The sequence below is a fragment of the Anomalospiza imberbis genome, chromosome 14, assembly GCF_031753505.1.
Source record: "Anomalospiza imberbis isolate Cuckoo-Finch-1a 21T00152 chromosome 14, ASM3175350v1, whole genome shotgun sequence".
NCBI lineage: Eukaryota > Metazoa > Chordata > Aves > Passeriformes > Viduidae > Anomalospiza > Anomalospiza imberbis.
The window spans coordinates 16,234,400-16,260,590 of NC_089694.1; the positions used below are offsets into that span (position 1 = coordinate 16,234,400).

A 26,191-nucleotide genomic window follows, 5' to 3' on the forward strand; every position below is an offset into this window, starting at 1 on the left:
ATGGAAATCCAACACCAGCAACCACTGCACTGCCCCAGACTCGTGGCACTAACATCATCACTGTCCAGGGATGGCAGCAGGAAAAGGTGGAAGAAACAGCACAGATTATTTTCCATGAGCAACTTTCAAAGCCTTCAGTTGCACAATTTCAGGTCTGTCGGCACAGGCTGTAATTATAGTCCCAGAATCCCAGACTGGTGTGGTTGGGAGAGACCTTAAAGATCATCCAGCCCCTGCCGTGGCAGGGACACCTTCCCTAGCCCAGCTTACACAGGGACGTGCAACTCCTCACAAGGACCCTGACACCACCTCAGGAGAGCAAAACTCACTTAAAAATCCCGTGGGGATAAGGAGAGTTCTAAGGGTTAAAGTCCACAGGAGCCCCTGCCCAGCTCTGCTTTCGTTCCTCTCAGCAGCCTCATATTCCCTGGATTAAGCTCCTTGTATATTTCTCCTCTCTGGGAAGATACTTCACAATCTATTTGTGACAGTCAAAATTCTAAAATATAGGCAGGATCTGTTCTCCCCGAGGCTCTTTTTTAGACAACTATTTCTTGACTGTCCCTTAAGTGAGGAAAACAAACTCCAAAGGCTGAATTCCTGCTGGTGTTTCAGCTGGCCTTGGCACCCCCTGCACATTCCTTGTCTCTCTGCTTCCCAAATTATAGGAGCCAGTGTTTGGGCAGGTGCTGGGGGTGGAATTGTATCTAAACTCATCATCTCAGGGTATTTTTGGCAGCATTCTCTCGATGACACTTGTAGACAAGGCTCTGCAACAGCCCCTCTGGCACTCAGTGTGGGTGTCTGGTAATGCCCCCTCCCACCTTCTCGCAGTAAAAATAGCACAAGAAGTTGTTCTTTTGTCAAACATCTCCCCCCAAAATGTCATTTTCATCTGCATCACACGAGATTTTGCTGTTTTGTTCATAGGGATTTATTGTGTTAGATTTTATCTGCCTGTTAAACACTTCCTAAGTGGGGAGTGAGTAATAAAAATGAGAGTACAGGAATTGCTTGGTGGGGAACAGACCAGACCTACAATTTAGCTCGCTTGTTCCTGTAAGCTGAGGAACTTCAAACTGATCTGCAAATTGCAAAATAAATTTAGAAAATCACTTTTCTAAATTTTCACAGCACAAAGCCTGTCCAGCATGAGGGTGATGGCAGAATCAATGTCAATGTAAGGAACTCAGAGCAAGACCAAAAGAGTTACAGATTCCTGTAGTACAGGAATTCTGGAATAAATGTGACTTCAAATGACAGCAAAAAATGGGTATCCTCAAGATGCTGTGGGGTGTACTCAGCATTCAGTCAAGGATGGGACATTGCTTTGGTGGCCTTGTACAGGACATGTCCTGCATTGTGCCAGTTCTGTCATCCATCTATCCATCATCTCCCTTCCCTTCCCTTCCCTTCCCTTCCCTTCCCTTCCCTTCCCTTCCCTTCCCTTCCCTTCCCTTCCCTTCCCTTCCCTTCCCTTCCCTTCCCTTCCCTTCCCTTCCCTTCCCTTCCCTTCCCTTCCCTTCCCGCTGGAGGAGAGGTGGAATAGCCCCTTTTAAGTCCAATTCATCTCTGATCTGGGTGGGGTTTTATGCATTCAGCTTCTTCAGATGTACTCAAAGTGGATTTTGTAAACTTCACGCCGTGGCCTCAATTAATTCTCTGTTTATTTTCTTCTGCTACCTCCCTTTTCCTCATCTCCTCAGGCTCCATAAATGCAGATTTCAGACAGAGGATGGGCACAACCCATCTATGGAATGGAAAAGCTCCCTGGAAGAAGTCAGCTGTCTTTATTCCCTGAGATTCCCGCTCAAACTGATCCCTGTGGCATAAGTTTGGGGAGAAACTGTGAAGGTGGCAGTGCCTGGCTGAGCAGTGCAGCTGTTCCTTCAGCTCTTCTCATCTCCACATCCTTATTTCTTCCCTCATTTTTTATTTTTGTCTTGTTTTTGCACTTTCCTTTGGGAAGAGGAGGAAGCTGCATTGCTATTCCACAGGTACATTTTGTGCAGTGCTGCAAGGTCCCCTAAGTGATGCCCACACCGTTTATTTTTAATCTTATAAACCATCCTCATCCTTCTGCAAGCCCCAGGAGAAGCTGACGGGGGGGAACGACTTTGGCTCACGTGGGGCACAAACACAAAGCCTTAATTAACGAGCGCTGCCCCCACTAATTGCAGAGGAGGAGCCTGTGCTGCTCCGCACCGGGAACGACAGGGAATTACAGCCCGCGTGTCTCTTCATTCCTTCATCTGTGTGGGTTTGTACGAGCGGTAGAAATTATAGAAAATGGAATAACACCCATGGTAGGTGTCCCAGCCCATGGCAGCGATTGGAACTGGATGAGCTTTAATGTCCCTTCCAACCCAAACCAGCCTGGGACTCTGATTATGGTGTAATTAAAAGCTGTCAATTCTCATGCTCGATACAAGATCACCAATAATTAAAACCTGTAAATTTTCAGGCTTGCTACACGATCACCAACAATTGAAACCTGTACATTCTGAGGCTCCTGAAGGGGATTTTTCGGCAATTCAAGGTTTGCCTTGGAACAAACTCCTGGGAAGCTGCTGCCCTTGGGGCCGTGAGACACCAACACTCATGGCAGGAGTGAACAGCAATTCCAGCAGCAACCCGGGATGCGGGCGGGGCACCCACGAGACACAGCATCGTGCTCGGAATTTAAAACACACGGCAAACAGGACGGACAGGTGTTACTAGCTGTGGGAAGTGTGACAAGTGGTGAAGTGACAAATGTGCCTCCAACCCCTTTCTCGAGGGGAAGATGCTGTCAGCCTGCTGCCCATGCAGATAGCACAGCTGATGGCCGCACGCTTTGAGGGGGAAGAAAAGGTGTTTTTTTCCTGGGATGTTCCCTGAGAGCTTCGCGAACGCCGGTGCTGGGAGGGGAAAAGACACGGGAGAGAGTGGGAATGTAGCAGGATGGAGCGGAGGATGAGGAGGCTCCCGGGGGCTCCGGGCACATCCCGGGAGTTCCGGGCGTATCTCGGGGGCTCCGGGCACATCCCGAGGGCTCTGAGCACAGCCCGGGGACTCCGGACACATCCCGAGGGCTCTGGTGGCATCCTGGGCTCCGGGCACATCCTGAGGGCTTCGGCCGCATCCCGAGGGCTCGGGGAAGCAGGTCGGAGCGCACCCCGTGCTCTCCGGGCACATTCTCTGCTCTCCGGGCACATTCTCTGCTCCCCGGGCACATTCTCTGCTCTCCGGGCATACTCCCGGCTCTAAGGGCGCATTCCCCGGGCGCATTCTCTGCTCTCCGGGCGCATTCCCCGGGCACATCCCCTGCTCCCCGGGCGCATTCCCGGGGCTCATCCCCGGCTCTCCGGGCGCATTCCCGGGGCTCATCCCCGGCTCTCCGGGCGCATTCCCGGGGCTCATCCCCGGCTCTCCGGGCGCATTCCCGGGGCTCATCCCCGGCTCTCCGGGCACACCCCGGCGCTGCCCTCAGCGCTGCCCTCAGCCGAGATGGCGGCGCCGGCGCGCGGCTCTCGCGAGGCGGGCGGGGCGGGGCAGGGCGGGGCGCGCGCGCCCTGATGGCGGCGGGGCGGCCCCTCACGGCGGGGCCGGGCGGCCATGGAGCACATCAGCACCCCCAAGGTAACCCCGCGGCCCCGGCCCCGGCCCCGGCCCCGGCCCCGGCCCCGGCCCCGGCCCGCTCCCCGCCGCGGAACGGCCCTCGGGCATGCGGGCTGGGGGGGGGACACAGCCGCGGTCCGCGGGTGTTGGTGGCTCCGGCGCTCTGTGGGGAGGGGGTTGCAGTGGTGGGCAGAGCCCCGGGTGGTTTAGGGGCGATTCCGGAATGTTTCCTTTCTGTCAAAGCGCGGAGATTCCTCTCAGTTCCAAGGACTGAACCAAAGGGGGCTTCCCCCCCCCCCCCCCCTTGAATTAAGTCAAACAGGAGCTCCGGGAATGCTGTACTAAAAGGAATTGCATTTATTCAAGCAGCAGTTGATAATTCAATTGTATCCTTCACTGCGGTGAAGGTTATTGTTACTCGTTTTATTCTGTAGGACGTTAGTTTGGGGGTGCTCCTTACCCCCTGCTCTGAGGTGCTCTGCTGGTCCTGCATGTCTGTAGTGCCCTGAAAAGGGCAATATTGTATTTGATAGTTACATGTGCTGAAAAACATCACCTGCCAGAGGACACCGAGCCCAGGCCTCAGCTCCCCAGTTGATTTGCTGAGATTTTCCATGTGTACTTGAGATATAAGGAAGCTCACACATTCAATACCCAGAACTAATCTATCATTTACTGCTAAAATATTTGTTTTCATTGTCCATCCAATTATTTTTTCCTATTATTTCTGCTTAACACTGAAATAAAAATTCCATCTGCTTTCATTAGGCAGCAAATAGGCCAGGAGAAGAATCAATCCAGTGCTGTAACATATTTATTATGTCTGTGCTGTGTTCTTTAAAGCTGTTTTTTATTAATTAGCTCGGTGTGGTTTATGAAATACTCTTGGAGGCCAGGAAGTGAGTTACAAGAAGTAGCTACTAACAGGGAATGAGCAGTGGGAAGTCAGACTGGAGAGGGCTGTTCCTTTCAGAGCAGCATGTTGATCACCCTGAGCACTGGCAAGCCTTTCCTTTGCAGTTCTTTGTCTTGTTATTTCTGCAGGCTCACACAGTAACAAACTGCAGTCATCTTGGCTACAAATCCAGTAATCCTGTTAGGGCTTGCTGGTGCTGAACCACAGCTGTTTGCTTAACCTTTATGGCTTTAATTCTTGGAGAAATAATTTGAGTTTATGGTGTAAGGCTGGCTTGGTGTTGCAGGGGGGACTTAAAATTTTTTCTGTCTTGCTTCATGAGCTGTGTGTTAGAAGCTGAAAGAATGGAGTTCAACAGGTGTTTAGGCAGTGCTTCTATCAAAGCTGGACTTGGAGGAATTTCTCCGTGGAAAGGGTGGTCAGGCCTTGGAAGGGGCTGCCAGAGAGGTTTGGAGTGCCCATCCCTGGGGGTGTCCGAGGAGCAAGTGGATGTGCGCTGGGTGACAAGGTGGGAATTGGGCACAGGCTGAAGGTCCCAGAGGGTTTTTCCAGCCTGGCAGTCCTGGGATTCTGTGGTGTTCTCATGCTGTGTTCCTGCTCTAGGTGGAAAACGTGAAGTTGCTGGATCGCTACGCCAGCAGGAAGGCAGCGAGCGGGACCCTGTACCTGACAGCCACACACCTGATCTACGTGGATGCCTCTGCTGAAGTCAGGAAGGAAACATGGGTATGGTGGGCTGCAAACACGCCTGGAAAAGCTGCTTCAGGTCACAGGATGGATTGGATGGGGAGAGACTTGAAGGATTGTCCCATTTCACCCCTGCAGGGACACCTTCCACTATCCCAGGCTGCTCCAGCCTAGCCGTGGGCACTGCCAGGGATCCAGGGGCAGCCACAGCTGCTCTGGGCACCCTGTGCCGGGGCCTCGCCTGGAGAGAGGAGGGAACAATTCCTTCCCAATATCCCATCTATCCCTGCCCTGTGGCAGTGGGAAGCCATTCCCCCTTGTCCTGGAACTTAATGCTCTCATTTCCAGAATGAGCAGGTTTGGGAATTCCAGAGCCATAGTGGTCTTTTAGAGCATTTTGATACCAAATGCTTCCCAGAAACAGCTGGTTTGGAAGGAAATGAGCACAATGGTGACGTGACTTGATAGAGTTCACTCATGGAATTAGTGTCAGCTCAAGGAATGTAAAAAACTTCTTTAATTTCCTATCTAAAACTCAATATACAAGACCATTAAATGTGAATTTGCAGCTTTTAGAAGTGCAGGTTTAGCCTGAAATGAGCCTGTTTTGTTAATTCTAAGGTGAAATGGGAATGACAGAATGTATTTCATATGGAGATGAAAGGAAAGCAAAGTGCACCAGGTAAACTGAGCTGCACATCTGTCTCTGAAAGCAATTTTTGTAAATCTGTGTTTTTTCAGTCCTGCTTTAGTTCCCTGGGTTTTGGGTGCAGTTTATGTTAACTCATTTCCTGCTGCTCCTTGGCTGCAGGAAGCATAAACAGCTGATAGTATTACAAAAGTTTCCTACCTGCTTGCACTGCCCACAGCTTTATCAGTGTCAAATGATGTTTGTTCCCTTTTCTCCAGATCCTGCACCACCACATCTCCAGCGTGGAGAAGCTGCCCCTGACCACGGCTGGGTACCCCTTGCTCATCCACTGCAAGAACTTCCACGTGGCTCACTTTGTGATTGGGCAGGAGAGGGACTGCCACGACGTGTTCACCTCCCTGCTCAAGCTCTCCCAGCCAGGTGCTGGGGTTGGGAATGTGTCCTGGGAATCTCTGGAATGCTCCAAGCTGAGCCCTTGGAAAGCTCTGCTGCCCCACGCTTGGGTTTGGGAGGGAGGGAGTGGGATCAGAATCAGCTTCCAGCACCAGGGACAATGGCAGGGCTTAGGGAGCTGAGCTCTGTGGAGCAGGACATTTGCTTCCAAACTAAAACAGTCTTGGGAGCCAAGATAAATGGAGACAGATTGGAGTGACAGGACAAGGGGAAATGAATTCACACTGAGAGAGCAGGGCTAGGTGGGATATTGGGAAGGAATCCTTCCCTGTGAGGATGGTGAGGCCCTGGCACAGGGTGCCCAGAGAAGCTGTGGCATCCCTAGAAGTTCCAAGGCCAGGCTGGACACTGGGGCTTGGAGCAGCCTGGGACAGTGGAAGGTGTCCCAGGGGTGGCACTGGATGAGCTGTTGTAACCCAAACCTCTCTGTGATTCTGTCACTCTCTGGTAGTGGGAGTGACGTGGTCTTCCATGAGGAACTTCTGGAGAGCTGTTCAAAGTTTATATCCCAAACCTGGCCACTGTCAGTCCCTTGTGTCACCCAGCTGTTGGCTGTGTGCAGTTCTGCCCTTTCCAGCTGATCCAGGCATTCACAGAATTCCCAAATCCCACAAATCTTGGCTGTGTTTCCAGCAGTGTGGTTAGGCTGCTCTGCTGTGTTTGCTCAGTGAAGCCTGTGCTTTACCCTGCCCTGACTTGGAGTCACTCTTGCAGAGTGAGCCAGACACCCTCAAAAGCCTGTGCTCTCTTCTAGCTCCAGCTTTTTATTCCAGCATGGATGAATCTTCAGGCTTTTCTTGCAGGACAGCATTCCACTGAGCTCCTACCTGGCTTCTGCCTCTGGCAGCCTCTGCTTTTGGGATGCTGGAACCTGTATTTGGAGTTGTGTTATTACAAGGCTGTCATTTGTAGTTGCAATTTGTGATGGTGTCACCAGGCTGAGGGAGGGGAATTAATGGCACCAGGCAGCTTCTTGCTGGGCTGGAAATCCTGAAGGAGAAATGGGCTTTGCTGAGTTTAGATGCTTTTCAATTTGATATTAAGGCCTGTGTCTACTCCCAGCAACCCCTAGTACTTTTATTTTTCCTTAATTCTGAAGTTCTGCCTGTGATGCTGTAGCTGGTAGGTTTGTGGTGTTACATTTAAAAGCTGTCACTGCTCTTTGAGGTTTGAAAATCGGAGGTTTGGGTAGTGCCTGAAGCGTGGGAGGTGTCACTGGGGCTCACACCAGTTTCCTTTGGTCTCTACTTAACTGTCTAAATGCTGTAGCTCTTCCTTTTCTTGTACTTCTGGATTGTAACAGCGCATTTTTGTTGTTTTAAGATGTCTGAGTGTGCTCCTTTCATGGATTTTTGGCAGAGCACATCATTACTGATGATTTGCACATGTGTGATGGACAGCTCTGGGTTACCTGCTCGGTTCCCAGCTGCTTTATCAGCCTCTGAAAGGTTTTCCCCTGTCTCTGGAGCTGCCTTGGCAATCAGCTGGATGAGTTGTTGGTTGGATTTGCATTTTGCAAAGAGAGGGGAGGAGGTTGGGATGGTAAATGGGCCAGTCTGAAGCCTTTGTTGGGCTGACAGCAATATTCCAGACATCCCTCAAGTTTTCCAGTCTCAGAATTTGTTGCTGAGCCATGACCTTACAGGTGTGTAGGAGCTATTGTATGAACCCTCCACAGAAAACAGAACTTTTAATCCATGTTTTCATGTGTGGCTTAATGGCTATGGTATAAATCCCATCTAACATGCTTACTAGAAATTCAGGACAAAATCATTAGCTTAGGAGAAATTACTTCTTCCAACTTGGGCTAAAACACTTTGTTAGAATTAATGTATCTCCCTGCATTTGGGAACTGAGTATTGGATATTCCTGAGGATTTCAGGATGAATTTCAGCACTTGGTACTATCTCAAATCAAAAATCTGTAAAAGGTTGAGAAGTCTTAAATACTTTGAATACTCCTCTGTAGCACTCAGTCATTGATTTCCAGAAGTTTTGGCCTCCCTGGATGTCTTTGTATCTCTAATCTCTAACTTGTTGATCTTTTTCTTTCTCCTTCCCAGTGAAACCCGAAGAACTTTATGCTTTCTCTTACAATCCTAAAATGTCCAAAGAGAGCCGGGAGATGGGATGGAAACTGATTGATTTGAAACTGGATTACCAGCGCATGGGAATCCCCAACGACTCCTGGGAGATAACAGATATTAATAAGGACTATGAGGTAATTCCTGCCCAGAGGAGCCATTCTATGCACTGTCTCCTTGTTATTAATGACAGCTCTGCTGCTGCCTCTGGGGAGAAAGGAGCTCCGAGTCAAAGCACATCATCTTGATGGGGAGTTGCAGATGATGATGCTCCAGGAGAGTCACCTTGTTGTGTTTGATCCCCCTGGCAAGGGAGCAGAGCCTTGTTTTTCTGCAGAAATGTCAACCCATCTGTTGGGCAAAGCTTCAAGTACCCTGAGCTGCTTTTGGTATTTCCAAGGCCTGTCCCACCTGGCTGGTGACAGATGTGGAGGAGAGAAGGAAATAGCAGTGGTTTGGATTGGTGGGAAATGAGGCAGAGTGGAGAGGGACTAGGGAAAGAAGGAAGGAAGGAAAAAACAGCAGTGGAAAACAGAGTTTTTTTTTTTGCTTTCTCAGTTGGATCTTCTGCTACCTAAGGGCCCTCTGTCATTTCAGTCTGAGCTGCCTGCTGCTGTTATTTTCTTATTTTCCCTGAAAGGCCAACTTGGATCTAAACAAGATGAAACAAAAGCATTTGTCAGCAAGCTTGTTCAAAATCCTGCTCCACATTGTTTCCCTTTTTGTTTCCTCTGGGGCTGTGTGCAGTCAGACCTGGCTGTTGAAAAGCAAGGCAAGCAACTCCAAGAAAGACACCAACATATTCATAACCCTGAATCCCTTTCTTTACTTTAAGCTGTGGGTTAACTTTCTTTACTTTAAGCTGTGGGTTGAAGAAATACAAGCCTGTGCTGTCAGAGGTGACTGCCAGTTTTACCTGCCGCTGCCTGTGGGGGCCTGAATTGAGCTCTGATATGAGAGGTGCTGTTTCCAGTAGCTGCTGTGGCCATCTCAAATCATTAATCACTCAGAGGCTCTGCTTGCTGCAGTGGAACTCTCGGGTGCTTTAGAGTTTCCTCACAGTTTCCAGCCTGTGTTTTAGAATTGTCAGGCCTGATGTAAAGCCAGGCTTGGAGAGCAGCTTATCTTAGAAGTCCATGCTGCAAAGATTGTGCTTGTTTGAGGAGAAAGGATGAAGCTGCTTTCTGAGGATTCAACCTGAGTGCTGGAAGTGCCTTTCAAGTTGCATAACATTTAGAGAGAGCTTTTTAAATGGAGTTAATTTCTCTTTTGTGGAGAGGAATTCTTGGCTGTGAGGGTGGGCAGGCCCTGGAATAGAAGGTCCAGAGAAGCTGTGGCTGCCCCTGGATCCCTGTCCAAAGCCAGGTTGGATGGGGCTTTGGAGCAGCCTGGGATAGTGGAAGGTGTCCCTGCCCATGGCAGGGGGTGGGATGGCTTTAATGTCCCTTCCAACCCAACCCGTTCTGTGAATCTAATTTAGAAACTTCCATCACATTTCTGGATTTAAAGAGCTTCTTTGAATCTGTTTTGTGCAGACTAGTTTTTAGGTTCAACTGCAGAGTTGATTGTTTCCTGCATCGCTTTCCTGAATACCTCGTAACCTAATAAGCTAAAGATGAATTTTTCATGAATTTTGAAGTGCTCAGGAGCAATATCTGGTATTTTTTTTCTCTGTTCTCCCTCAGGTTTGCAGCACATACCCTCCTGAGATCGTGGTGCCTCGAGCTGCCACCAAGGCCGTGGTGATGGGAAGTTCAAGGTTCAGGAGCCGAGGGCGGATTCCGGTGCTTTCTTACTTATACAAGGAAAACAATGTTAGTGCTTCACTGCCTGCTGCTTGGGGGGAATGAGGGCTCTCCTTTTTGTCCAGTTCCCTTCTAATGAAAGGAAAGAATATGACAGTTATTAGATTTGAGGCCTTTGAGAACTGTGCTTCTCTTAATGGCTTTCATTCCGAGTCACAGAATGAGCTGAAGGCAAACACTTGGAATGCATCCAGAGCTCTGCCAAAAGCACAGACTTTCCAAGCTTCCTTTTGGGAATTTTTTCTTAATCAGCTTTCAGCAATTCCTTCTGATGTGGGGTTTTTTAATCTCCTCTTTAGCTATATTGAATAATGTTTTATCAAGTTATATGTTGACTTGGCTGGATTTTCTTAGTATTTAAGAGGCGGAATCACCCTGAAATAAATCCCCACTAGTTCAGAATAAGTGAAGGTTTCATTTTTTTTCCACTGAAGACTAGAATGTAAATTTGTAACTTTGCTGCCTCAGCAGTGTTTTAGATGCTGATGTTAGGAAAATTCAGCCAAATTGTTGTTTTCCTGAGGAAGTGTGCCTTGACCTGGGCACTGCCTGGAGTTGTGCTGGAAACTAATGAAATTTCCTTAAAATACACCGAGTGCTGCTCTGAATGTGCAACAGCAACAACTGATAAGGAAAACTCAAAAGAATGGTTTGGAAATAGAAACCAAATGGAAAACATGAGAAATTGCTGCCTTCCAGTACTTTCAGGAGGCTCATGGAAAGGAGGGAGGGGGACTTCTATACAGGAGAGTAATGACAGGGAAAGTGGGGATGGTTTTAAACTGCCAGAGGGCAGGGATGGATGGGATATTGGGAAGGAATCGTTTCCTAGGAGGGTGGGGAAGCCCTGGCACAGGGTGCCCAGAGCAGCTGTGGCTGCCCCTGGATCCCTGGCAGTGTCCAAGGCCAGGCTGGAGCACCTGGGGACAGTGGAAGGTGTACCTGCCCATTGCAGGGGATGGAATGAGATATTTTTAAAGGTCCTTTCCACCCAACCATCCTGGGATTCTGTGAACTGCTGACATTTGGAGTGGTGACCATCAGGCAGAGCAGGTGGAGCCTCCTCATCCTCACTACTCCAAGTTCCCCAAAGTTGTCGCTTTGTGAAATGTCCCAGTGTGTGTCCACCTCAGCAGCAGCTCCTCAGAAGGAGCACAGAGGACAGTTCAACTGTGACTCTGCGGGGTGTGGGGCAGGAGGAGAGGCTGAAGCTGTGAGGCCAGAGGGCTTTGGGGCAGGAGGAGGGCCGTGGAGCAGGGGTGACTCTGTGTGTGTTGCAGGCCGCCCTGTGCCGCTGCAGCCAGCCCCTGGCCGGGTTCAGCGCGCGCTGCCTGGAGGACGAGCAGATGCTCCAGGCCATCCGAGAGGCCAACCCCGGCTGCCCCTTCATGTATGTTGTAGACACGAGGCCAAAGGTACCTCCATGGGCTCTGGGCTGCTTTTAAATCTCTTGTCTGAGTGTGCAGTGCTTTTTCCAGTTCATTCTGTCACAATTCTGGGTCGGTCCTGCAGCAGGAATGTGGGATCGGGCTCCTGGTTCAGGGTGTACAACTGGAATGTGAAGTGATCCTGAGGATTTTTGCCTCCTGGAGTATCCTGGGTTTGAGGTTTGTGTTCAGGATGACCTGATGGAACTGGCAGTTGTGAACCTGGCTGGGACAGTGAAGCATTTCTCTGCAGAGTCCTAAAGGATAAAAGAGAGAACTGGAAGTGGAGTTGGAGAGAAGCCTCAGGATTCAGTTCCATGAGGCTGAGGTGCTTTTACTGGCAGATCTGGGAGGAAGTGGAGCTGTGAAAAGCAATCCCTCCCTTTTTTTTTTCCTTTTAAAAATAAGATTCATGATGGAGCTTAATACCACTCGGCCCCACTATCCGGGGCTAGAACTTGAGAGCTGAGGGTTTATTTGAAAGGAAATATTTGCAGAATGAAAAATTTAATGACTGTCATCTTGAGGAACTGAGTTTAGAAATCAATTCTAATGATTCTCTTGTAAACATATGGGTTAGGAGTCTTTTTAGAAGCCAATTAGAACACAAGGGTTTTCATAGCACACAATTATTTAATTGCAAAGATTTAAATTGCTCTGATTATTTGAAAATTGAGCTTTCTGAGAACCTGCTTCACTGTTCAGATCTTGCAGTTATTTACATAAACTTTATCTTATATAAGCTACAAGTTTAGTTAAACTATGGCAAGGGGAAGAAAGAAAAAGTCTTTCTGGGGAGAATAGGGAGTGTTTCAAATCTTGCTCTAGTGTGCATTTTGACTTTTAGTGTGACATTTCCTAGAGATCCCCTGTTCTGCAATGATATTTGCATTTCTTCAGGTACAGACAGCTGCCAGTGGCAGAGATGTGCCACTGAAATCCTTCACTGGTGTCAATTTGTGCTAAAGCATTTGGTGTCAAGGGGAGAATTTATAACTGGTGACACTTCTCCTTCTAAGCCAATCTGTCCCACTCTGGCAGAACTGAGGCACTGGGGTTATTTTACAATTCTAAAGGTGTCTGCGCCATATCTTCTCTCCCAAAAGCTGCCCAAATTGATAAGGGTTGGAGGGGTTGAACTGCACTGTTTTCTGTCCCCACCAAAGCTGTCCTGCTAGCACTTGAACTGGTTTGGGGATTGTTAGAGCAACTGGCTTCTTTTCTGCTTCTCTCTTGCAGTTGCTTTGTTCTTTCTGCTCAACTTGAATGTTTCCATGTTTCTCTCAGGTGGCTTAATTTCCTCTGTGCGTGTATGGTTGTGAAAATTGGGAATTCTCTTACTATTTCTATTCCACCATGTATGTAAAAATGTTAAAAATTGCTTTCCTGTGCCTGTCTGAATTTCTTTAGGTAAACTCACAGTTAGGGCAGGTTTAGTGTCTCTGATAGCAGAAACTGGGGATTTATACTACCCTAAGCAGGTTTTAATGAGCCTCTGACTAATGAACTGCAGTAATTTTAATGAAACAGCTGAAATAACTGTCTGGGAGGTGTGGAAGTACAGCTGAGTAACAGTTTTGTCCAGTACATTTTCTGGGAGGTTTAAACAAAAAACAAAGGACTTGCAAAACAGTCTCTCTGAATTTTGTTGTGATTTTCTCTTTCTTTTCTCTTCTGCTCCTTGAATTACCAGTTGAATGCCATGGCCAACAGAGCTGCTGGGAAGGGCTATGAGAATGAAGATAATTATGAAAACATACGTTTTAAATTCATTGGCATCGAGAACATCCATGTGATGAGGAGCAGCCTGCAGAAACTGCTGGAAGGTGGGTACAGCCCTGGGAGGGGTTTGTCTTTCTTACCCCTCTGGACAGAACTTCCTGACAAATATCCAAATGTTCCATGCACAAATGTGTTCTGATGGAAGCAAAGTCAGCATCTTGCTTTGTTTGCTGCATTCAGGTGGCTGAAAGTACTAATGCTGTTAAAATGCTTTCCTGCTTGACATTTTCTTTGTTCTTGTGCTTGATTTTATAGTGGTTCAAAAATTGCAACTAATACTAAAAGCATTCCTTGATGAATGGGCCAAATTAATAGAAAAAGGTTAGATAAATATTACATTTCATAGCTAAGACAGTGATTGTTGTCTTCATGACTTACTGAAAGAAAACCTACAGAGGTTATTCAGAAATGCTTTTTGGGGTTTGCTATATTTGGAGTATTAACAGTATTTCTGAGTTGAAATACATGACCTTCCAAAGACTTGAGTCTCATACATACTTTGTTCTAACTTTTCATTTATTTCTGATTCCTTTTAACCAAACTTCTTTAAAATGTATTAAATTAATGTTTTAATATATAAATATATGAAAATGCAGAGTAATTAAGCTCATTATGATCATAGGGAAAAATGCAAAGCAGGGCAAAAGAGTCACCTGAACTTTGGGGATCAAGAGGGTAATGAGGCCCAGAGTTTCATTGATAGAATTTTGGACAATTTTGCAATTCAAGTGCTGTCATCCAAAATAGGAGTTTAATATTTTAATAACCACCATAATGCTCATCTTTTTTCAAAATAGTTGGGTAATTGGTGCTCCTGAGTGGCCCTGCAGGATCCATGGTGACCTTGGACAAAAATGGGGCTGCTCCCACCCAAAAGAGTGGCCTGATCACAACTCTGAGTCCTCAGTTGCCTCTTCCTGGCAGACTTATTTTTGGTGGGAGAAGAGGCAGAATAAAAGCTTGCTTGCTGCCATGTTCTTCTCCAACAGTGATAAAATCTCATTCACTGGGGCTTATGGACTGTTCTAAACTTTATTACTCTAAGTGTTTTCTGTGCTGGATTTCATTAGAGCAGCTGAGTTGCCTTCAAGGTTAGATTTGTTATTTCTGTCTCTAAATTAGAGAGAAATAACTTCAAATCTTTGGGAAGTGAGTGAGTGGTTGTAGATGTGATGGTGATTTAGAGTGAAGTTACAGCTCACTGCTGGAAGAAACACAGCTGAATAAATAATGAGTTACCCTTTAAACAAAGAGGAGGAGGAGATTTCCAGAGGCCCAAATTCTCAGAAAACGAGCGATTTTTTTAGTTACAAATTTTAGATACACAACCATTAGTGTGTCCTTTAGACAGGATATTGCTGCAAGCAGTTAAAATTTTCAGGGGGATAATGAGGAGGTGCAGGGGATGCTGTTCTGACTCTCTGTGTGTGCTCCCAGTGTGTGAGATGAAGTCCCCCTCCATGAGTGATTTCCTGACGGGGCTGGAGAACTCGGGCTGGTTACGGCACATCAAGGCTGTGATGGATGCAGGTGTCTTCCTGGCCAAGGTAAAGCTGCTCTCCAGCTGCATTCCAAAATGCCTCCTGCTGTGTTGGGGACTGCTGCAAGGTTGGGAAGGTGGCTCTGAGGAGAAGGTGGTGTTCAGGTTGGCTTCATCTCTCCAAAAATGTTGGGTCATGCAGCTGCTGGGCAAATACAGATCCCTTGTCATGTATTGTACCAGGGCTTTATTAGAGCTCATTTGAAACATAAGATCACAAAATGTGAATAAATGACCTTTATAAACCTTTCTATATAGCCGTGCAAACAATTCCTAACCCTCTGCTCGTTATTCATCCACTGCTCTGCTTGAATTGAGGGATTGTTTTGACTGTTTTGTTTTTCCTGGTTTGATGTGATGTGGGCACTAAGTTTGATTATTCAACACAGTCCTTATTTCTGCAGAGCTGGTGGCTTTGCAGGTCAGGCAGAAGGAAGGAAGGAAGTCACTCAGGAGTAGTACAGGGTGTGCAGGAAGTGTGTGGTGAGAGGAGTGAGTAGTAAACGTTGGTTGTCTCTCACAATTTGCCCACATCACAAGCCAGAAACTTTTATTTCTCTCCTGCCCTAAGTGGCAAAAAGTGATGGGATGGGGGGAAGTTGGGATCAACTCTTCTAATTTATCTTGAAGTTCTAAGCCCTGTGTGTCCAGCTGTTTTTTATGCATCCACCAAATTTTCTCCTCAGAGGAAGAGCCTGGGAATCCTTGGCCTTCCAGAGGTCACAGGGGCTGTTTTTTACCAACCTTCTGCAGCACTTTGCTCTAGCTTGGGTTTCTCTTGATGGACTGGTGCATTTCCACAGGCCAGAGGAGGCATGACCACCATTCCCCCGGGGTTTTGGCGTGGTGCAGGGGAGGGACAGCCTTTCCCTGAGCTCTGTGCTGTGTCCCTGGCAGGCTGTGAGGGAGGAGAGGGCCAGCGTGCTGGTGCACTGCTCCGACGGCTGGGACCGCACGGCCCAGGTCTGCTCCCTGGCCAGCCTCCTCCTGGACCCCTTCTACAGGACCTTCAAAGGCTTCATGGTAAGGACATGCTGCAATTCCAGTGCCAGCAGGCCCTGGGGAAGGGCTCAGGCCGTCTCCTGGGACGAGTATAGGTGACCTACATAAAGCAGACTTGGTTCTGTAACGAGCTGGAATTGCTGGCAGCAGCATGGCAGCAGCTGATTGACAATTCCCAAATCCTTGTTTCCTGCAATGTCTACATGGCAGCCACTAATGAGAGATCTCAGCAAAGGATGCAGCTCTGGCAGCAATCCACCAAAAAGTGCTGGAGGAGTTTGTCCTGCAAGTCTCTTCTCTGCTGGGATTTGAAATTCGGTGAACCCAGCCCTGTCCCCTGCCCATCAGTCAAATCTGCATCATTTCACAACTTTTTAAAAGCCATTTCATTTGCATTTGGCTGTTTGCTTCTAGTGCAAGCTTTTTCTTCATTTGCAGCTATCCCTGCATGAATTCAGGGCAGTCTGTGATGTTTTTTTCCATTCATCTCTGGTTAAATACCTGAAGAGTTGCTCTGTCTCACGAGAGCTCCTTGAAGGAATCCCTGAAATCAGAACAATGCAGATTTTGCTTTCTTTCAGTGCCAGGACTGTTTCTTTGCATTCCATGCTGGTTTTATTGTTTCTATTTTTGTTTCTGGATTATACTGCAGTCTTTTAACAGTTAAAATTCCATCAGCACATGAAACATCTGCCTGGGCTTTGTCTCTGAATAATCCTGCTTGAACTGAGAACAGGATTTCGCTCAGGAGCAGGAGCAGTGACACAGACACATCCTCATGGTCTGTCCTCATGGTTTGTAGGCACAAATCCTCTGACATGGGGTTATTCCTCAATGAATTCATCAGCAGGGCAAGGAATGGAAAAATTCAAACAGCAATTTAAGTGAAGCTTTCTAAGAACTCTGTTGTTTCTGCCTTCCTCCTCTTAATCTGGATGATGATAGCAGGAATTATCTTTAGATATGATCCAGCAAAGTAATGATGGGTGCAGCTTCAGTCATGTGGTTCCTTGTGAGACATCTGTAAGGAAAACAGATTATAACAGTTATTATTTTCTATAACTACAGACATCTTTTTAAAAAATGCCACATAGTTATTCAGATTTCATCCTGAACTCCTCGTTATGCAGCTGTACTTCATATATTTCTTTTTGTCTGTTAAGCATTTGTTGAACTCCAGTTGCTGATTTATTTTGCTGAATATCACAACACTTTTCCAAATTAAATAGCACAGTGTAATATTAAGCTATTAATTCTTTGAGCTCAATATATTTATATATTATAATTTTAACAACTTAGAAACTCTCAAAATGATAGTTTTGAAATGAGTTCTGATTCCAGCAGGGTGATTGCCTTGGTAACTGGATACTCTATAAATCACAGTTCCCATTGATTTCTAAGGATATATTTATAGCAATAGGGTCAGCAGGTTGTCAGCTTTTTAGGCTTTAACATCAAAGGTTTCATTTTCCTTTTTTAACCAAATTAATGCTCTTTTCTTAATCCCTGTTTTGAACCTGCAGGTCCTGATAGAAAAGGAGTGGATTGCAATGGGCCACAAGTTCTCACACAGGTGAGAGGGGCACGTTCCCCTGGGGGGAGTGAAACCAAAACTGTCTGCAGGTTTAGGGGATCCAATGAAAAACTGAAATGAAAAGGAGAAAGCATTGGGAAAATATTGGCATTGGTGACATAGAGCCAGGGTCTGCTAAGGCTGCTATTTCATCACTGTGTTTTTTATTGCTTTACAAAATCATGGCTTGAATTCTGGGTGTTTTCCTACCTGTAAAATTCTATTATTTGAGAAGTGCTAATCATGGAATCACAGAATCACGAAGGTTGGAAAAGACTTTCAAAATCATGAAGTTCAGCCAGCACCCAGCACTAACCCATGTCCCCAAGTGCCACATCCACACATCTCTTGAGCACTTCTAGGGATGGTGACCCCACTCTGTCCCATCCACAGTGCTCCAGGCAGATCTGGCAATTCTCCTGCAGCCATCACTGGGAGAGGATCTCTGCCACTTTCTCAGGACTTTGCCAAGTTCAAGGCATAAAGCTGACATGGAAGAAAATTGATGGCAAAGGGACGTTTTATGGTGGGTGACAGAAGATTTATTCTGCTTTTTGCACCTCTCTAGGTGTGGCCACCTGGATGGGGACCCCAAAGAGGTATCCCCTGTGTTCACACAGTTTGTGGAGTGTGTGTGGCAGCTGATGCAGCAGTTCCCCTGCTCCTTCGAGTTCAGCGAGCGCTTCCTGCTGGAGATCCATGACCATGTTTATTCCTGCCAGTTTGGCAACTTCCTGGGCACTTGCCACAAGGAGAGGGAGGAGCTCAGGTGAGCTGGGGGTTCCTGGAGCCAGAAGGACACAGATCCCTTGGAATGTCTGAAAAAGGGTGTGTTTCATGGAATTGGAGATTGTGGGACATAAGCATTTATCAAGACAGTGTTAGCCTTAACCTACAGGAGAAAAGAATATTAATTATATCCCAAAAAAGATGTTTTGCTTTGGAGCACAACAATAACTTGCAGATATCCCTTCTGGACAGGAGAGTGTCCATTTTAATATCCTGTGCTTATGAAATCAATCAGATCCAGCACAAAAACAATTCTTAGCTCCCTTAACCTAATTCTGCTCCCAACAGCTGCAGTTATTAATCCACTTGCTGCTTTTTTTAGTGATCAGATGTTCTTTGTACTTGCCAGAATCTTTGAGAAGACCCATTCCCTGTGGCCTTTCCTCTTACAGAGGAAGCAGGAGTTGAGAAATCCTTTGTACAGAGGATTTACAGCTTACAAAGAGCTCCAACCAAACACTCTACCTTTCAGTTTCCAGTAAGTGGCTCAGCTAAGAAGGGGAAGGAGGGGGACACTTCTTTCATTGATAACTCAGGTTAAATCAAATAAATTTGCACTGTTTTTAGTTTGTTTTACTTTTCCCCTCCATTCCTCGGGCATAAACTAAGAGGAGCAGTGCAAAGGTGAAATAAATTCAGATGCTGTAAATTAAAATAATATTTGTAATTTAGTGTTGAGAAAAGAGGGTGGGGAAAGGCAAAGGAAAGCAGAACTTCAGATAGAAGCACACACACACCCTGACTGCTTGCTCTGTCACATTGAAGTGTTTGAAAAGTTCCTCTTTTCCTCCTTTTTAATGTATACTAAGGAAGTCTTTCAGGCAAGAATTTTGGTGCCCAGTTCAGGGTTTTTCCCAGGCTTTGTTTCTGCATCACACCTGGGCCCTGCTGAAAGAGAGAGGGATGAAAATGGGATTTTAAGTGCTGTGTGTGCAAATGAAAGTTGGGAGGTAGGGCTGATGCCTTGTCAAAAGCTGCCCTAGAGCAGAGGCTGGATGGAGCTAAAGCATAAAGCAGGGATTCATTAAAAGGATCTCCTCCATGGATCCACCTTGGGCAGCACAAGAGCCCAGCCAGGGCTGCACCCAAGATGAACCCAAATGGTCCCAAAATGCACAAGCGCTCCCGGGGGCTCTCACTTTGATCAGTTCTGCTCCATTTGCACATTGGAGTTCATTGTCCCACTCCAGCTCCGGCCCATGCAGTCCCATCCTTGTTTTTCTCTCTCCAGCCCACGTTGTTTGTGCTCTTGGGCCTGAGATTTGGATCATTTGTCCTTGGTCCCTAGCTAGAGAAGGAATTGTTTTGTCTTCCTACTTTGTGAAGAGAGCTCAACATCCCCTAATATGAAGCCCAGACCCACACACTAAAGAAGCACAGAATCTGAAAAATATAAAATATGAGTCATCACCAGGGGGAGAACTAAGGAGTGGAAGATAAGCTGCCCAAGCTTCCAATAAATCTGCTATTAAAAAAAAGTATTTTCATCCTATTCTAATATTTACTGCCAATTTTTTTAACTTGAAGAAAAATTACCCATTGCTACTGAATTTAATAATCCGAGGCTGCGGCAGGTTTTAAAATTAACTCCTACTCTCAATTGATTAAAAATACTAACCAACATCTATTTGTTGGCAGTAATGTCCAAGTGAGCCCCTAACTGCTGGTGTTGTTGCCTGTTTTTGAGGTTCTGGTGTGGCATGTACAACCGCTTTGACAAGGGCATGCAGCCCAAGCAGTGTGTGCTGGAGCAGCTGCTGAGCTGCCTGAGCCGGAAGGTGACACTGGAGGACAACGCATCCGAGCTGGAAAACGTGAGGCACAGGGCTGCAGATCCCCTGGGGTGTGGAAAGCTTAACTGACGTTGATATTGGCCTTATCGTATAAATATTATAATAGAAATATAGAGATATTGGCCATTAAAGATAGAAATTGTACATGTATTTTATATAGATAATAAATATATTTAATATAAATATATGGTGCAGCATTATACATATATATTATATAGATATTGGCCATTAAAATAGAAATTGTACATGTGTTTTATATATATAATATAAATATATATAATATAAATATATGATCTAGCATTATACACAGATATTATATATATATTGGCCATTAAAAACAGAAATTATACATGTATTTTATATATATAATAAATATATTTAATATAAATATATGATCTAGCATTATACACAGATATTATATATATATTGGCCATTAAAGACAGAAATTATACATGTATTTTATATATATAATAAATATATTTAATATAAATATATGGTGCAGCATTATACATATATATTATATAGATATTGGCCATTAAAATAGAAATTGTACATGTATTTTATATATGTAATATAAATATATATTATATAAATATATGGTCTAGCATTATACACATATGGTATATAGCTATTGGCCATTAAAATAGAAATTGTACATGTATTTTATATATATAATATAAATATATATAATATAAATATATGGTCTAGCATTATACACATATATGGATAGTGGCCATTAAAATAGAAATTGTACGTGTATTATATAAATATATATAACTATATATATATGTATATATAATATAAATACAAGGTATAAAATTATGCATATATATATGTTATATAAATATTGGCAGATCCCCTGGGAGTGTGGAAAGCTTAACTGACAGTAATATTTGCCTTATGATATAAATATAATAATAGAAATATATAGATATTGGCCATTAAAGATAGAAATTATACATGTATTATATAAATATACATTATATATATGTGTGTGTACATATATATGTGTGTATATATGTGTGTATATAAATGTATATATAATATAAAAATATGGTATAAAATTATACACACACACACACACACACATATATATATACATACATACATATCCTCTGGGAGTGTGGAAATCTTCACTGACATTAATATTGGCCTTATGATATAAATATTGTAATAGAAATATATAGATACTGGCCATTAAAGATAGGAAATTGTACATGTATTTTATATATAAAATATTAAAAAATATATAATATATATAAAATGTAAATGTATATAATATAAATCTATGGAATAAAATTATACATATATATTATATGCATATATAAATATTGGCCATTAAAGATAGAAATTGTACATTATATAAATATATATTATATAAAATTAAATATATATATATATATATATAAATATATATAATAGAATTATCTTGTATAAAATTAGACAGATTACATATATATAAATATTGGCCATTAAAGATAGAAATTATACATTATACATATCTTCTAGAAATATATGTATAAATTATATAATATAAACATTTTAATATAAATATTGACCATTAAATATTGGCATTTATTTCCCCTCTTCCCATCATATAAAATCAAATCAGATAAATGTACTGTCAATTCATGCAGGTTTATTAAACAGGTCTTAAAATAATGTAAGCACAGATGCCTCTTCATATCTCTCCTAGGAAAAAGAGTCCTGTTAAAATTTTAGTTTTAAAAATATGAGTGGAGTTGTTTTTTGGGGATTTTTTTGCCATTCACTATTGTAGGGTCAGGATCCAAGTCAGCCCTTCATTTCAGAGGAAATACTATCCTTATTTTACTCCCAACATAAATACTGTATGTCCTGTATATTATGAAACGCTCCATCACAACAACTCGTGTTTATGCTATTTCAAGGTGCTGGAGCTTTGTTTTGTCCCTGTTCTTCAGGGACTGCCAGAATCGTTTGGCTGAGGTCAGGCGATACTGACAGCAAGGCAGTCTAAATGACAGATGAATCAAACCACATGAATCCACAGCTGGGTAGAAAAACCACAAAACCTCTGTGTGTTAAAAACCCCAAAACACCCCCAAACAAATTAAAATACAGGTTTTAAAATACACCAGTGAGAAGAACATCAGTGTCCTTTGCTGGGGTAATGTGAATGCTGAAAACTTCAGCTTTATTAATGAAACACTGATGTTTGTGTCAGATATGGCAGGATCTGTGTCCAGGTATTTCTGACGTTTGTGTCAGGCATTTGAGGATTTGTGTCCAGCTACTTCAAGGCTGGATTTCAGAGCTGGAAAAGAGGCAGTGCCACAGGGCTGTTGTTGTGTTGACACCTGGTTTTTGTCCCTCTCTGGTGTCTAGGTATTAATTATTTGTTTTTATGCTTTTTTACTTGTGCAGAAACTCCCTATCCTCGACGGCCCCTTGCCCAGCAAAGGCTGCACCTCACCCAAGGCAGGAGCTGCTGCTGCCAAAGCCCCAACTGCTCCTCAGGACTGTGCAGAGGGAGCAGCCCCTGTGCTGAGCAATGGCCCCTCCCTGGGGCACCAGAAGCACAAGGAGAGCCCAGCACAGCCCCAGGATCTCGGAGCCTCCAGGGAGGATGGGCAGGCTCAGCACCAGGGATGAGCTCTGGGAGCTGCTGGGAGAAGCTCTGGGGAGCTGCTGCAGCCCCCATTTGCAGCTGAGTGTGAGTAGGGGGGAGCAGCTGCTGGGGGACATCTCCTGCAGCTCAGGTGATGCAGAGCTGCCAGGAGCCTGCCTGGCATTCCTGGGAACTTGGCTTTCAGTGGCAACACGTGCATTTCTGAGGGTTAGGGCTGCCTGCCAGCTCTGCTGTTTGAGGCTGGAAGAAATCTTGCCAATTCCATTGGAGGAGCTGGGCAGTAACTGCAGGAGGAAGGATGCAAATCCCTCTGTTCTCTGTGGTGGTCCAAGGTCATCTTAAAACCAGAAAAAAAATTCAGTCTGTCTTGAAATGATAAAAAACCCCCAACCTTTCTTAGCTGTGAATGAATCTCTGCATGGACCCTTGCCTTGTAGCAGAACTGATTCATGTTTTGTTTCCTATGCATATTTGTTACACAAAACCAAACCCCCTGTGCCTTCTCTGAGACTGTGTCCATGTCCAGCCAGGCCACTGCAGGTTTTGTGCTGGAGTTTGCAGTGTGCTGTTGGTCCTGTCTATAGTCAGTGTTTGTGAGGAAGTTTTCTTCTGCTGCAGCTGCTCCACGGTTTTTGTTGTTCCCCTGAGTTCAGCAGCTTCTTTCCAAGCTGACCTCTTGAAGAAACAGCTTTTGTGGGCCTCCTTTATTGATGGGAGTGCAGAGCCAGCCCATAACACATGGATTTGTGATAAGAGGGAGGATTGGAAATGAGGGAAGACAGCAGAACATTTATGTGGAATTTTTCTCTCTTATTTTATGATCTTGGTTAAACTGAAGCCAGAGAGTAACTCTGTTCCAAGCTGGAATCATTGATGAGACAGCAATTACGGATGGGGCTGTGTTCTGGTATTGAAATGGGGCCTGAAATGATAAAATCACTTGCTAAGTGATTCTAGGGAATGTTAAGATTCCAGGAACTTTAGGGATGTTTTGTCTGTTTCATGAACAGTATCTCTCATGGCAATGAACTTGGATAGAAGCAAGGACTTCTCTTCCAGGGATTGGGTGTCACAAATGAGTGCTTGAAGGTCACCCAAAGAATCCTTGGAAGAGGCATCAGCAAAAGCAAGTTTGATATTAAGAAGTGTGACCAAAGTCATTGGCAAGGTTCACTCTGTTACTCATTAAATGGTTAAAGCACACAGAGAAAAACTAAAATAGAAAATCAAACAATCTAAAACTAAAATTCAACCAGCATGGAGGCTGGGGATGGAAAAGGGTCAGGATGAAAGGGAATGAGGGAGATTCTCCTGTTGAGTCACAGGGTTCAGAGTGGAGCATCCTTCCAGACTGAGCCCTGGAATTATCAATAGTTCAGGCCTAAAGGTTTCCTGGAATCAGAGAATCAGTAGCAGCACTTGAACTCAACAGCAGAGAATCAGCTTGTAAGGAATTGAACAAGGGGTTTATGTAGAATTCCCTATAAGCACAACAGGAGCTCCCTTAGAGGCTGAACTCATAAATCCAAAGTACTCCATAATCCAGGAGGGCAGCATTCCCAGCTTTGGCTCTGGCACAGCCCCAAGGACCAGGTCCAGGTGTATCCCTGGGAAAAATTCCCCTCAAGTTCCCTGTTTTTACAAAGAGTTGCTTTTATCAGAGTCACTTTCCAGCCTGGCTGCAATTTGGATCAATATCTTCCTTTGAAAGGTCAATAACAAAAGTGTTTCACTTGGGTTGTTATTCAGGCAAGAAAAATCAGGTTCCAGGGCTGGTGGCTAAACCCAGGAGTTTGTACTCCAGCCCTGGGAGCAGCCAGTGTTCCTGATAAGCTCAGGGTGCTACTTATCAAGGTCAAGGCCTGAGGACGTTTCTGAGATCGTGGTGTGGCCTTGGTGGCTTGGAGGATTCCCCTCCCCAGGAAAGCTGTGCCAATGTCCTTGTTCTGTGCTGAATTGCACAGAATCCCCCGTGCAGCTTTGTTCAGGATGCTGCTCTGCTCTCTTCTCAAGCTGTTGTTTCAATTAGGTGCTGCCATTAAGTTTTCAAATCAGTTTTTCTCTTTTATAAGAAGTTTGGAAGCCAATTGAAAGTATTTGAGCCTTCCCAATCTCCAGTGAAAGTAGAAACATTCCATTGTAACACCAGAAAGTGCAATAACTCTGCTCGTGTGCTTTTAACCCTTGATGAAATCACTGGGTAGATCCGGTGTCCAAAAACCAACCAAAACCTGAGTGGCTGTTCTGGGTAAGAAAATACCTATCTTATAAAGCACATGAAACATCCAAGGAAAAAGAGAGCACAGAGTTTCTCCACTGCCTGGAATGGCAAAGAGGAAGTTTTTTAGTCCTGAGGGTTTGTCAGACTTAAATGAAGTTGTTGTCAAGGAAGGAGTGGGAGCTACAAGAGTGATTGATTAAAAATTAAATACTGGAAATGCTGACCCAGGTGTGACTGATGGATCAGCCCTGTCTTTTCTTTCCAGGGGGTAATGGGCAACATCCATCCCCAAATCTGAGAGAAAATGGGACATGAAGCCAAGACAGGCATTTTTTAGGACCAATTATTCTATGGATCTTCAGTTCTTTGAATATCTTTAATAAATTCTCTAATTTTCATTAGAGATCCAAAACTGGAGAGGGTTTTCATTGCCTACTAAAGGAAGTAAAGCTGCTATTGGTTAATTGTACAAATCCAGCTTGCAGAAGGCTCCTGGAAATGTTTCTATGGTGCTTTGCCTTTGGAATTGCCATTGGAGGAGTTTAATAATCTTTCCTTGTTCCTAAAAAGGTTGTCTCCACAAAACTCCAGTGTTACTGCAAGTGCGTACAACCACCACAGGTTACTCAGTGTTGTAAGCTTGGAGTAATCTTGGTGCTTTTAAGTCCAGTGGCAAAACAGAGCCAAACCCAAAAATTAATGTCTCTTAAACCTCTTGGATTTCGTGTGTACAGGCTCAGGCCAAGCCTGCAGAGTATTAAAAGCCCTTCATGCTGATACTGGAATTTAGGAGCTGGAAAAGATTCCAGGGTTTCCTCTTTTCCCACGAGCCCATGGTTTGAAAACCAATGAAAGAGGAGCTTTTTGGTGTTGGTGGCAGCTTTGGGCTGTTTGAAGAGCAGAAGTGAGGAGCTGCTCAGAGCCCTGCAGTGTCCTGAGCTCAGCTGGGACCTGCTGCCCAGGAAAGCTCTGTTCCCTGCCTCTGGAGCATCCTGGAGCATTCTCTGCTGCCCAGGAAAGCTCTGTTCCCTGCCTCTGGAGCATCCTGGAGCATTCTCTGCTGCCCAGGAAAGCTCTGTTCCCTGCCTCTGGAGCATCCTCTGCTCCCTGGACAGAATGGATAAGCTGTTACTGCTCTTGGGGATCTGCTGCTGCTGGGGAAAGTTTCTGCAACTGATTATTCCTAGGGGAGCAGCCATGCTTTGTGAGGTGAGAAATCCTGCTTTTCTTTGGAGCAGTGCAGTTCTTTCCATTTGG

At 45.0% G+C, this 26,191-nt stretch overlaps 1 protein-coding gene across 2 annotated transcripts; it reads left to right on the top strand.

Annotated features, from left to right (window-relative positions):
• Nucleotides 1-3,502: 3,502 nt before the first annotated feature.
• Nucleotides 3,503-25,229, top strand: MTMR8 (myotubularin related protein 8). 2 transcript variants are annotated; one of them, XM_068205141.1, is made up of 14 exons: nt 3,503-3,621; nt 5,120-5,242; nt 6,113-6,275; nt 8,371-8,528; nt 10,077-10,205; nt 11,477-11,611; nt 13,317-13,449; nt 14,843-14,952; nt 15,843-15,968; nt 17,471-17,520; nt 18,089-18,289; nt 18,659-18,787; nt 19,997-20,123; nt 22,509-25,229. In XM_068205141.1, exons 1-14 carry the CDS (start codon nt 3,598-3,600, stop codon nt 22,734-22,736), a joined length of 1,836 nt encoding a protein of 611 aa, XP_068061242.1. In that variant the 5' UTR covers nt 3,503-3,597; the 3' UTR covers nt 22,737-25,229. The 2 variants fall into 2 exon arrangements, with proteins under 2 accessions (XP_068061242.1, XP_068061243.1); XM_068205142.1 differs by lacking the exons at nt 3,503-3,621; nt 5,120-5,242; nt 6,113-6,275 and adding an exon at nt 7,115-7,202 and having other exon boundaries at nt 8,368-8,528.
• The last annotated feature ends 962 nt before the right edge of the window (nt 25,230-26,191 follow it).